General features: G+C 41.6%; 1 protein-coding gene across 2 annotated transcripts in view; it reads left to right on the top strand.

Moving 5' to 3' along the window:
• Positions 1-12,967, top strand: part of HID1 (HID1 domain containing) — a 49,121-nt gene that overhangs the window by 2,767 nt on the left and 33,387 nt on the right. For both annotated transcript variants that reach the window (XM_073684020.1, XM_073684021.1), the window contains exons 2-4: positions 9,567-9,716; positions 9,806-9,976; positions 10,224-10,340. In XM_073684020.1, the coding sequence (XP_073540121.1) occupies positions 9,567-9,716; positions 9,806-9,976; positions 10,224-10,340 (438 nt within the window). The remainder of the gene's footprint in view (positions 1-9,566; positions 9,717-9,805; positions 9,977-10,223; positions 10,341-12,967) is intronic.

Genomic DNA, 12,967 nt, shown 5'->3' with positions numbered 1-12,967 from the left:
TGCAAGATGCTGTGGTAGCCATGCTGGTTCAGTATGCCTTCAATTTTGAATAAAGCCCCAACAGTGTCACCAGCTAAGCACCCCCACACCATCACAACTCCTCCATGCTTCACGGTGGGAACCAGGCATGTAGAGCCCATCCGTTCACCTTTTCTGCGTCGCACAAAGACACGGTGGTTGGAACCAAAGATCTCGAATTTGGATTCATCAGACCAAAGCACAGATTTCCACTGGTCTAATGTCCATTCCTTGTGTTCTTTAGCCCAAACAAGTCTCTTCTGCTTGTTGCCTGTCCTTGGCAGTGGTTTCCTAGCAGCTATTTTACCATGAAGGCCTGCTGCACAAAGTCTCCTCTTAACAGTTGTTGAAGAGATGTGTCTGCTGCTAGAATTCTGTGTGGCATTGACCTGGTCTCTAATCTGAGCTGCTGTTAACCTGCGATTTCTGAGGCTGGTGACTCGGATAAACTTATCCTCAGAAGCAGAGGTGACTCATGGTCTTCCTTTCCTGGGGCGGTCCTCATGTGAGCCAGTTTCTTTGTAGCGCTTGATGGTTTTTGCAACTGCACTTGGGGACACTTTTAAAGTTTGCCCAATTTTTCAGACTGAAAGACATATCTTCAGTTGTTTCACACTTTTTTGTTAAGTATATAATTCCACATGTGTTAATTCATAGTTTTGATGCCTTCAGTGTGAATGTACAATTTTCATAGTCATGAAAATACAGAAAAATCTTAAATGAGGTGTGTCCAAACTTTTGGTCTGTACTGTGTGTGTATGTATATGTAATATATATATATATATATATATATATATATATATATATATATATATATATATATATATATATATATATATATATATATATATATATATATATATATATATATATATATATATATATATATCACCTTGTTGTCTCCCACCCAGACCCCTGAATAGAGAATCTGCACTACATGGCCACATTCATGCTATAAGGGTATGTGCACACGATGCAGAAATGCTCAGGATTTTTTCCTGAGCGTTTCTGCATCTCTCTGGCAGGAAAAAACGCATGCGGATTGTACATGCGGTTTCCTGCCAGGGACATGCGGAAATGAAGCGGTCTTCACTTTCATTTCCGCATGCGGGTTGACAAGCGCTTCCCAAGCGATTTTAGCATCACTTGGAAAGTGCTTGTCAACTTCACACTATATAAATCCATGCAACCGGCATGGATTTATATAGTGTGTGAATGTCAAAAAATAAAAAATAAATCTATACTTTACCCTCTGATGGCCCCCGGTGTTCTGCTTCATCGGTCCCGGCTGCCTGCAGTGAAGACTTTAGGACCTTCCGACGTCAGCGTCACGTGACCCGTCACATGACTCTGACGTCAGCGAAGGTCCTTCATTCAACCGCGAAGTGCCCGGGAAGCCAGCAGGACGCAGCGCGGGCCGTCTGAAGGTGAGTATGTATATATTTTTTATTTTATTCTTTTTTTTTTAATGGTACCTGGGTCTGGATGAGAGTCCTCTCATCCACTCCGGGTACCATCCGCACATTAGACCGCATGAAAAGCGCATCAACATATACAGTGATGCGGATTCCATGCGGTCTAATGCAAGTCAATGGCGGCAAAAGAGCAGCGTTTCCGCAAAATTAATTGACATGCTGCGGATTTTTGACCGCAGCGTTTACGCTGCGGAAAAATCCGCATCATGGGCACAGCACATGTGGATTTCAATTGGGGAACATTGCTGCCCTTCTACCATGCGTTTTTCATGCGTTTCCGCGGCGTTTACGCAACTGCAAAAACGCAGCGGAAACGCATGAAAAACGCATCGTGTGAACTCAGCCTAAAGACTGTTATTTTTGCAGTAATTAGACAGTGCTACAAAAAAACTGATTTGAGACACATGGATTTCTTTTGCACTATTTTCTTCAATATGGTAACGCTTTGTCAAACTATACTCTTTAAGGGATTGTCGTCTGATACATGTATGTTCTTTATAAATATCTATTTTTAAAGGGGTTATCACCTATTGGTGGGGATCTGACTGTTGGGGCGCACCCGGATTGGCAAAACGGGGAACTTTTATCCTCGTTAGAATGGAGCATCAGTGCACATGTTCAACAATTGCTCCATTCGTTCTCTATAGGGCTGATGAGCTCCGCAGATTTTATTTTGGCATCCCTATAGATAAGGAATGGAGGTGCGCTCCTGCTATTGACCTTAACCATTTTAGATAGTGTGAATCCATACTCAAAAAATTGTGGTATGCTCGATTGCTATATAAAGGCTTTTGTCCAAAAATAGGCAAAAAAACCCAATAACACTATGTATTCTTACCTGCTCTACCTCCGTTCCAATGTTTCAGGAAGCCATGACATCCCGGTGTTCAGTCTTGTGACTGCTGGAGCCCATGATTGTTTCGGGTGACTGCTGGAACGGCGTCTCCTCAGCAGCACATTCAATTACACACGTACACACAGAATAATTTAATTTTTTTTGCATATATATGCCTTTTGAAAAACACTGAATTTCAGACATATTTCATATAGTTTTTCAGGCTATGCTCACACATCATAGTTTTTTTTGGTGCCACAAATCTGCAGCAAAACTTGATCTCTGGCAGGAAAGAAGCTGCGTCAAAAACGCCGGTTTTGGTGTGTTTTTTTCAGCGTTTTCTCGCTGTCCTTTTGTGTCTCTTATGCGTGTACATAAAGTTCAGTGAAAAAAAAACAAACTCATTCAGGTTAAGGCACAAAAAACGCTGAAAAAACACTGAAAAAAAGTTACCGGTGTTTTTTCAGCATTTTTTCCACCACACATTACTTCCTATGGGTGCAAAAACGCAGAGAGAAGTGACATGCTCTATTTTCCAAAAAAGGCTGCAAGGCACAAAATACGCAACAACAAAAATACCATGATGTGTGAACGGAGAATTCTGGTTTCTCATAGACTTTGCTGGTACTGAAAAACGCAGCTGAAAATTTACATAAAAATATGCAGTAAAAAACGCTGGAAAAACCAGGATGTGTGAACATAGCCTAAAGGAGCTCTTCAGGAATAGAAAAAAATACAGTTAAAAATGTCATTATATATACGTTCCTAAATACTTTGAATTAACAAATCACACTTGTTTTATCTAGGGAGGTAATCACTATAGAATTAAAATGGCCGTTGCCTTGTTACACTGACAGAAACCTGGCCGAGAATGTTAAGGCCACGTGCACACATTGAGTATTTGGTGAGTTTTTTACCTCAGTATTTGTAGCCAAAACCAGGAATGGAACAGGAAAAGTATAATAGAAACACGTCACCACTTTTGTATTTATCACCCACTCCTGGTTTTGGCTTATAAATACTGATGTAAAATACTGACCAAATACTGAGCGTGTGACCTTGGTCTAATAGGATAAGAGCCTGTGCAGTAGGAAGCTCCACTGCCATGACCTGGAGATACCCTATACAACCACAAGCGCCCTACTGCCCATGCTCACAGGCTCCTGTCCTACTAACATTCTGTCAGAGTAACAAGACAGTGGCCATTTTATTACCCCCCCTAGACAAATTTACTACTTAAAGTTTTTTTAGTAATTAATTTATAATATCATTTTAATTATGTATTTTTTGTTGCTTGTCTTGTCACCATATATTGAATGTGGGCAGAGGGGCTCTTTTTCCTGGTATACACATTCTCCTGACTAGCTGAACATTGAGGAGGGGGGAAGGGCATTTGCTTCCTTGTTACACCTGCCTTACCTACACAGAGGAGGCCTGTAAAACAAGTTCCTACAATAAGACATCTTTGATGAAAGCCGATTTCCCATCTCTGCAGATTTCATCCCATAGCCCACTCCTCTATATTAGTTAATTTGTCCTGTTGCTCCTGGATCTGGTTTTCCTGGTCGCTCAGAAGTGACAGTACAGTACTGTCTGCACACAGCTCTACACCCACACCTTTGTTTACCCATCTACACTATTAAGCCATATGGCAGCTACAGACGTCTGATCCAGCCTGTGTGCGTCATGCCAACGTCACCGCTCTGAAGGGGCACCAGAGACGCTGCACAGGCCTCGCATCCTCCTGCTCCCTGCTAGATTAACCATAATGGACTACACTTCTATAAAGAGCCGCTAGTGTCACTCATGTGATTATGTATGGAGGTTCTCAGGATTGGAAAAGTATGAGATGCAGCTTTCCAAAAAATCATTACAGACACATTGGGAAACCGTAATAAATCATTATGGTTATGTGATACAGCCCCGTTTTTTCTCATGTTTTATTGCTGCTGCTCTTTTGGGTATCCCTTCTTTTTTTTTTTTTTTTTTTGTAAACCTGCCATGTGGATAATAATGCAGAGCAACTTAGAAATGCCCCCAAAAATCCTGTGATCACTGTGTCCTTAGTTAAAAAAAAAACAAAATCATCTTTGGACCTGTATATCAAATGTTAAAAACAAAACAAAAAAATGAATAGTCAGGAGCAATGGGAATAACATAAGAGCAAAAACTGCCCACTTTTGACCTGGTGACAAGTCCTCTTTAATAAAGAAAACTGAAGTTAAAGGGGTGGTCCGAAATACATATGATTTTTTTTTCTAAATCCCTACCTATTTAATGCCATAATTTAAACTGTTTTCGAATATATTCTTTTTTTAAAAGTTCCCTATCCTTCCCTAGACACTGTGCGATGTGCGCTCTCTCGTCGGTTCAGATCAGCAACGAATCGGCGTGCAGAGAGCAGCGCCTCCCTGCAAGAAAACAAAGAAAAGCAGTTCGATAGTGTAGTTATGGAAGTATAGGGAATTCTTAATTAAAGTATATTAGTAAATAGTTTTGATTATGGCATTAAATAGATAGGGATTTAGGAGGAAAATGAATTTGTATTTCGGACCACCCCTTTAAGCCATACCCAGCCTGGAATAGCGAATCCTGAAAACAAAAGCTCTAATGTCATGTCCTAAATGAATAAAAAAATCTGTTCTGGCTGGCACTCTTGTGTGTGTGACCGGCCTCTAAAATTCCTTCTTCTGATATGTTTGGCCATGAAAACTGCATACCTGTCCTTTCATGCACAACCTGTTGAATAGCACGGTCTTGCTGCCCTCATGCCCCACAACATGTTAAAGCTGCTTTTAACGTACATGCTAATCAAATACATCCCAATGCTCCTGCTATATATATATGCCATTCACTCTGTCAGTGGGTGGTTCCTCTGCATCATCATTCAGTCAGCACTATAAGTTCTTGAACTTCCTTTTCTCTCACTTCCTAGCATGCATTTTCTCTGCATTGTTCAGTGGCTTATTTGCCCACCTCTGGGTTATGCCTTTATGCAGTTTGATAGACAGAGTAGAAGGAGCAGAGAGACACAGACCGGATCCCAATCGCTGTAATCCATGACAGCGTTTCTGCTGCTAGAAATGGGTCACACATGACAAGTGGCCAACAAGTTAGACACTTGGTGGAGTATTTTGTGGTGTTTTATTGAGGAGTAAATCGTGTTTTGTTTTGTTTTTTTTTAAATTCAGTAGTCTGCAGATTGCCCATTTAGAGCAATATTTATCAAATGAGAGTTGATTAAAAGTGAAAATGTAGTATAAATGCGCACAATGTGGAATATTCACAATACTGAACCAGCTAAAAAGATGAGATTTTAAAAATCTCACCTACCCATTGTGTGATTTTTCAGTTGACCTGTGGTGCGGATTTTAAAATGCGCAGAATGTCAATTATTTGTCTGGAATTCATTGCAGACGTTACCATTTCCAATGTATAGGGTGAAATCAATGACAAAATGTGCAACGTGGATTTTTCAGTGGAAGCGCTTCACAGGTGTATTTCCCCTTAAGGCTCATTCTCACCCACTATTTTTCATAATTTTAAGACTCTGACTACAATGGTATTTTTTTTGTGTGTTTCCTTTTGTACTTACATTTTTTTTCTTGGGGTTTCTGGAATCCTGTAGAGAAGCTCATGGCAACCTGTGCCTGACAAAAAAAAAATGCCGCCAGAGCATGCTGTATTTAACCCTTAGGCGACATCCATGAAGATGTCACCAGGAGTCATCGTCTAAGCTTGCTGCATACAAGATGTATGGAGCATGGGAATATTCATATGATTTATGAAGTGAATCTCTTGTTAATGATTTCCATGCCTTAGCAAATAATAATAATCTTGGGGGGAAAAAAAAGGGAATTATGGGACAATTCCTATTGATAGTCTGGTTATAATTCTATTCTATACGAAATGGAACCATTAATATTAAGTTGCCGTTAAATTATCTTAGGAAAGTACGGTAAATAATTTCTGTTTGTTGTTATGCATGCACAGACTTATGTTTAATTAAAGTGTATTACAATAAAATGTGTAACATCTAAGGAAAAGTTAAGCATTTAAAGTGCACCTGTCAGCAGGATTGTGCTGAGTAAACTACATACACTGTCAGGTGGGCGACATTACACTGATTAATATGATACCTTAGTTGATGAAATCCGTCCTGTGGTTCTTGTATAATCTTTACTTTCAGTTTGGAGATAATTACACTGCTCAAAAAAATAAAGGGAACACTCAAATAACACATCCTAGATCTGAATGAATGAAATATTCTTATTGAATGGAAATCAAATTTATTAACCAATGGAGGCCTGGATTTAGAGTCACCCCCAAAATTAAAGTGGAAAAACACACTACAGGCTGATCCAACTTTGATGTAATGTCCTTAAAACAAGTCAAAATGAGGCTCAGTATTGTGTGTGGCCTCCACGTGCCTGTATGACCTCCCTACAACGCCTGGGCATGCTCCTGATGAGGTTGCGGATGGTCTCCTGTGGGATCTCCTCCCAGACCTGAACTAAAGCATCCACCAACTCCTGGACAGTCTGTGGTGCAACGTGACGTTGGTGGATGGAGCGAGACACGATGTCCCAGATGTGCTCAATCGGATTCAGGTCTGAGGAATGGGCGGGCCAGTCCATAGCTTCAATGCCTTCATCTTGCATGAACTGCTGACACACTACAGCCACATGAGGTCTGGCATTGTCCTGCATTAGGAGGAACCCAGGGCTAACCGTACCAGCATATGGTCTCACAAGGGGTCTGAGGATCTCATCTCAGTATCTAATGGCAGTCAGGCTACCTCTGGCGAGCACATGGAGGGCTGTGCGGCCCTCCAAAGACATGCCACCCCACACCATTACTGACCCACTGCCAAACCGGTCATGCTGAATGATGTTGCAGGCAGCAGATCGCTCTCCACGGCGTCTCCAGACTCTGTCACATGTGCTCAGTGTGAACCTGCTTTCATCTGTGAAGAGCACAGGGCGCCAGTGGCGACTTTGCCAATCCTGGTGTTCTGTGGCAAATGCCAAACGTAATGCACGGTGTTGGGCTGTGATTTCAACCCCCATCTGTGGACGTCGGGCCCTCATACCACCCTCATGGAGTTGGTTTCTAACCGTTTGTGCAGACACATGCACATTTGTGGCCTGCTGGAGGTCATTTTGCAGGGCTCTGGCAGTGCTCCTTTTGTTCCTCCTTGCACAAAGGCGGAGGTAGCGGTCCTGCTGCTGGATTGTTGCCCTCCTATGGCCCCCTCCACGTCTCCTGGTAGCGCCTCCAGCCTCTGGACACTACGCTGACAGACACAGCAAACCTTCTTGCCACAGCTCGCATTGATGTGCCATCCTGGATGAGCTGCACTACCTGAGCAACTTCTGTGGGTTGTAGAGTTCATCTCATGTTACTACGAGTGTGAAAGCACAACCAACATTCAAAAGTAACCAAAACATCAGCCAGAAAGCATTGGTACTGAGATGTGGTTTGTGGTCCCCACCTGCAGAACTACCCCTTTATTGAGTGGGTCTTGATAATTGCCAATAATTTCCAGCTTTTGTCTATTCCATTTGCACAACAGCATGTGAAATTGATTGTCAATCAGGGTTGCTTCCTAAGTGGACAGTTTGATTTACTTGGAGTTATATTCTGTTGTTTAAGTGTTCCCTTTATTTTTTTGAGCAGTGTATATACTCATGATCTGGGGCGGCCTGTGGGGGGTGCTCTATCTGGTGATCTGATTGCATATTCATCTGTATGCTCTTATGACAGCTCAGTATGCCTTCACTGACCTGCCTCCTATTTTACCTAGCCCCACACTACTAGATGCATTATGTAAAATAGGAGGCAGGTCAGTGAACGATCAGTGAGCTGTCATAAGAGCATACAGATAGAGCACCCCCACAGGCTGACCTGAAGCACGGGCATCTAATTATCTCCAAACTGAAAGTAAAGATTACACAAGAACAACAGGAGAGATTTCATCAACCAAGGTATCATATTAATCAGTGTCATGTCACCCACCTGACAGTGTATGCAGTTTACTGAGCACAATCCTGCTGACAGGTGCGCTCTCCCTTCCCTTTATTATCCTTTCCTTTCCTAGTATCCCAATTACGCCTTACTACAGAATTATTTACAGCTATCTTTCCTCCCTCCCTTTTTCCCTTCCCATTATATTTCTGTTCATATTTAAAAATTATTGAAACACAAGATGTATGGAGCAAGCTTAGTACCTCATTCTCCTCCATACACTGCAGGTGCCGGCTGACTGTATTTTGATATTAGAGAACGTAAATACATTATGTACACATTTTATATGTTATAGTATTACCGCATGTATGTATATTGTAGTATGTGGACTCTGCAATGTTTTTGCAGGTGTTCTTGAGATATTATCACTTTCTTCTCTTTAATTGCCTAGGTGGCTAGCTATATACACTGCTGTGAAACTGGCCGATATTAGGAGATACTGGTGCACTTCAGTGCTCCAGTTAGTGCCCCTTCCCCATCATAGATTATGGGGTACAGCTCTGCACTTTTAGTAGTGCCTGTGCTTGGCAGGGTCTGAGCTGTAATTCCAGGCACAGCCACTAGTAAAAGTACAGAGCTTTGCTATGTACACAATGAAGGGGCCTCTTCAAGCAATCATCAGTGGGAGTCCGAAATTTGGACCACTATTGATCTAATATTGATAGCCTTTTCTAAGGATAGATCATTAGTTTTAAAGGAAACCTGTCAACTGTTTCATGTATTTATATTATTAAACTTGCACGCTTCTTTGGACTATAAGGGGCCAAAGATGTAGACTGTATCTCACATTATGTTTGAATAAGCTTTAAATATTGGACATAATTTGCCTTATCTAGCTTTGAAGCTTGTAAAGGGTTGTCTGAGCTAAGTACAGTGTTGACAGGGGCTTAGATTTTCCGAAAATAAAATCTGCTATACTCACCTGCTGTCACCCCTTTGGATCCATGACTGACCACTCTGTGGTCTGCACCTGTAGTGAAGGCTTCACTGCTGTCCAGTCATAAGACTGCTGTAGCCTGTGATTGATTGCAGCAGTTGGGTGACTTGAAATATTGGTTCTTTCTCTGATGACCGCTGCAGTCAGTCATGGCCCTGATGGGACGGTGACACCATCATTCCTGAATTCACAGGGGTGACAGCTCAGGTCAACATTGTATTTATTTTGTACTACTCTAAATTCTCTCTATTCTATATTTTTTTGCTTCTTGCAGCCGGTTGAAGCTACAGATGACGCCTTTTGGGACCAGTTTTGGTCTGACTCGGCCACCTCTGTGCAGGATGTATTCGCTTTGATCCCAGCTGCAGAGATTCGCGCCGTCCGAGAGGAATCTCCGTCAAACTTGGCCACATTATGTTACAAGGTCAATGGTGACAAGCCACTAATAAAACATTTGGGTGTCTTACCTTTCTTAGAGTTTCTCTTGACATACTTAATATCTGTGCCCTGCAGGCTGTGGAAAAGCTGGTGGCAGGTGCGGACAGCGGTTGTCACTCGGACAATGAAAAACAAATGGTGTTGAACTGTGCCCGGTTGTTGACTCGGGTACTGCCATATATCTTTGAGGACCCGGACTGGAGGGGATTCTTTTGGTCATCAGTGCCTGGTGCCGGGCGTAACCAGGTAAGATCATCAAAACCTCCTAGAAAAACCATTCATTTATTCTTATTTTTTCTTACTTTTGTAGAATTTACCTTGTGAACATATTGATCAGTGTTGCATTTGACATCACAAAATTGACTACCAACCCTGTCTGTATATTTGAAAAAGGGACTTTGAGCCCCAAAACGTATTGTATTTTGAGACTGTACATTTTCAATTCATTTAATAAAGAAGATCACTCCTTTTTCTGACATTTGTTATCTTTCAGGATGAGGATGATGAGGAAGATGGATCACGTCCACTAGCTGAATCTCTGCTCCTTGCCATTGCCGATCTTCTCTTCTGTCCAGAGTTTACAGTGCAAAGTCACAAGAAAAGTGGAACGGTGAGCACTGTATATTCTGGAAAGACTAGTTCTCCAGAATCCAAATGTCTGTGTAATTGTGTCAAATATTAAGGTTTGAGAGTCCTAAGTGGTTGATGCCTTTTATTGTGTAAAGTGTTTGTTTCTTTTTCTCCAAAGTTTATATCATCTATATAACCTTGTTCCTCTAGGTCAGTCAGTGTCAGTGACCTTCCATTGTCATGCCCATTCTGCTTCCTATTTGGTCCAGTAAGACATTACCATAGAGAGTAAAACACCAGAAAGTCTGCACTGAGCTGGAATGGCACATGCCCCACATTAAAGGGAACCTGTCACCAGAAAAAAACGCTATTAATCTGGAAATATGGGGTTTATCTGCAGGTTAATAGCATTATTAACCGCTTCCCGACCGCCCACTGTAGATAAACGTCCGCGCTGCCTGGGCTCTTTGCAGCGCGGACGTTTAAAAACGGTGGGTGGTCTCGCAGTGCTCAGGACCCCCTGGGTCCTGCAAGCGCTGTGAGAGCGGTGCAGAGCGTTAGCTCTGACAGGGAACATCATCGGGACCTGATTAGATCAGGTCCCAGTGATGTTAACCCTTTGCTGTCTTCTATATGCTGTGATCTATAGTGATCGCGGCATATAGGAGACAGCAGGAGGAGAGGGGGTCGTCCACTTACCTCTCTGACGACCCCTTGATTGCTTTCAGGACCTGGCGTTGCTATGGCAGCTGGAGGTCACATGACCGCCTCCAGCTCTGCCATATATGGTGTCCTTCCTGTCTGACTTCAGCCTGTATGTAGCTGATGCCAGACAGGAAACTGACTGAAAGAGTCAGTGAAGATCTCATGTAATGTAATATATGTCTATTACATTACATGAGATCAGGGATCAGAAAAATAAAAATTAATGTCCCATACAGGGACTAAGTAAAAATGTAAAAAAAGTAAAAAAAAATGTTTTGAAACTGTTAAAAAAAAAATACAAAATAAATAAAAATAAATAAATAAAATATTAAACCGATAAATCCATATAGTTATGCAAAAATAAAAAAAGTACACATATTTGGTATTGCCGCGTTCGAAACAACCCGAGCTATAAAACTGTCACACTAATTAACTCCTTATGTGTACACCGTAATAAAAATAAATAAAAAACGGAGCAAAAAACTATGCTTTTTCCTCATATCGCCAAACAAAAAGTGGAAAAGAATGCGATCAAAAAGCAAAATGGAAATAGAAATGGTACCGCTGAAAACGTCATCTTGTTCTGCAAAAATCAAGCCACTATACAGCTCCATCAGCCAAAAAATAAAAAAGTTATACCTCTCAGAATAAAGCAATGCAAAAAAAATATTTTTTCTTTAAAATTGTTTTATTGTGTAAAAGCGCCAAAACATAAAAACATATACAGTAAGTGTAGTATCGCTGTAAATGTACTGACCCGAAGAATAACGCTGCCTGATCACTTTTACCACACGCAGAACGGCATAAAAAAAAACCTCAAAAAACAATTCCTGAATTGTTGGTTTTTGTTAATTTTACCTCCCAAAAAAACGGAATAGAAAGCGATCAAAAAATGTCACGTACCCACAAATGGTACCAATAGAAATGTCAACTCGTCCCGCAAAAAACAAGCCATCACATGACTCTGTCGGCCGAAATATGGAAAAATTATAGCTCTCAAAATATGGCGATGCAAAAACTAGATTTTGCAAAAAAAAAGCGTCTCTTAGTGTGTGACAGCTGTCAGTCATAAAAACCCGATATAAATCTGGTATCTCTGTAATCGCACCGACCCGAAGAATAAAGTAATCTAATCAGTTATATCACACTAGGAACGGCGTAAAAAAATAAATAAAACCAATTCTTCACCTGCTACTGATTTGTTTATTATGTCTCCCAAAGATCGCAGTATGGCTCGGCACACATTTATCCTGCGCTCTGCGCTGAGCACTTACGCCAGAGTTTCCATGTAAATCTCTGAAATATGTGATTCAGCCGGAACCCATGACGGAAGATTCCCTGTAATGAGGCAGATATAGGCCACTGTGGATGCCGTCTGGCCTGTGATCCCACGGTGTCATTTGTTTTAGGCGTGCATAAAAGTGCGGTTGGCCACAGTTTTGTGCACTTCTGAAAAAAAGGACACCGCTAAACAGAGGCCAGACGGAGTCCAGAGTAACTCTGCTGCCTCATTACAGTGAATGGATCATACAGGGGTTTTCATCTGAATTACATCACTTGGAAATTTAGATGGAAACCCCGATGTAAGTGCTCAGCCTAGAGCGCCGGATAAATGTTACGTAAAATGTTCCCAATAAAGGCTTCAACTCAGTCCTCAAAAAAAGCTAGTCCCCACTCAGGTCCGTCATCTGTTAAAAATATAAGGGACTTCCAAGTTACTGGTAGCAGAAAGGCTCTGGAAAAGCGAAATGGCCCTTGCCCCCCAAAAGAAATTCCAAAAATTTTGTGCTCCCAAATCCAAATGCCTATTCTACAATAATTTGTTCTCCAATTGTCAAATAGCACTCCGTCCCCCCCAGATCTCGCCGTATGGCTGAGCGGTACGATACAGCCACATATGGGGTATTGGCACTTTTAGAAGAAATTGTGTGACACATTTCGGCACCATTTTTACCCATTGCC

Source organism: Phyllobates terribilis, unplaced genomic scaffold (genome assembly GCF_046119375.1).
Source record: "Phyllobates terribilis strain yellow unplaced genomic scaffold, ASM4611937v1 Scaffold_5__5_contigs__length_657084704, whole genome shotgun sequence".
In the NCBI taxonomy this organism is placed as follows: Eukaryota; Metazoa; Chordata; class Amphibia; order Anura; family Dendrobatidae; genus Phyllobates; species Phyllobates terribilis.
This window is presented reverse-complemented; position numbering and strand designations above follow the sequence as displayed.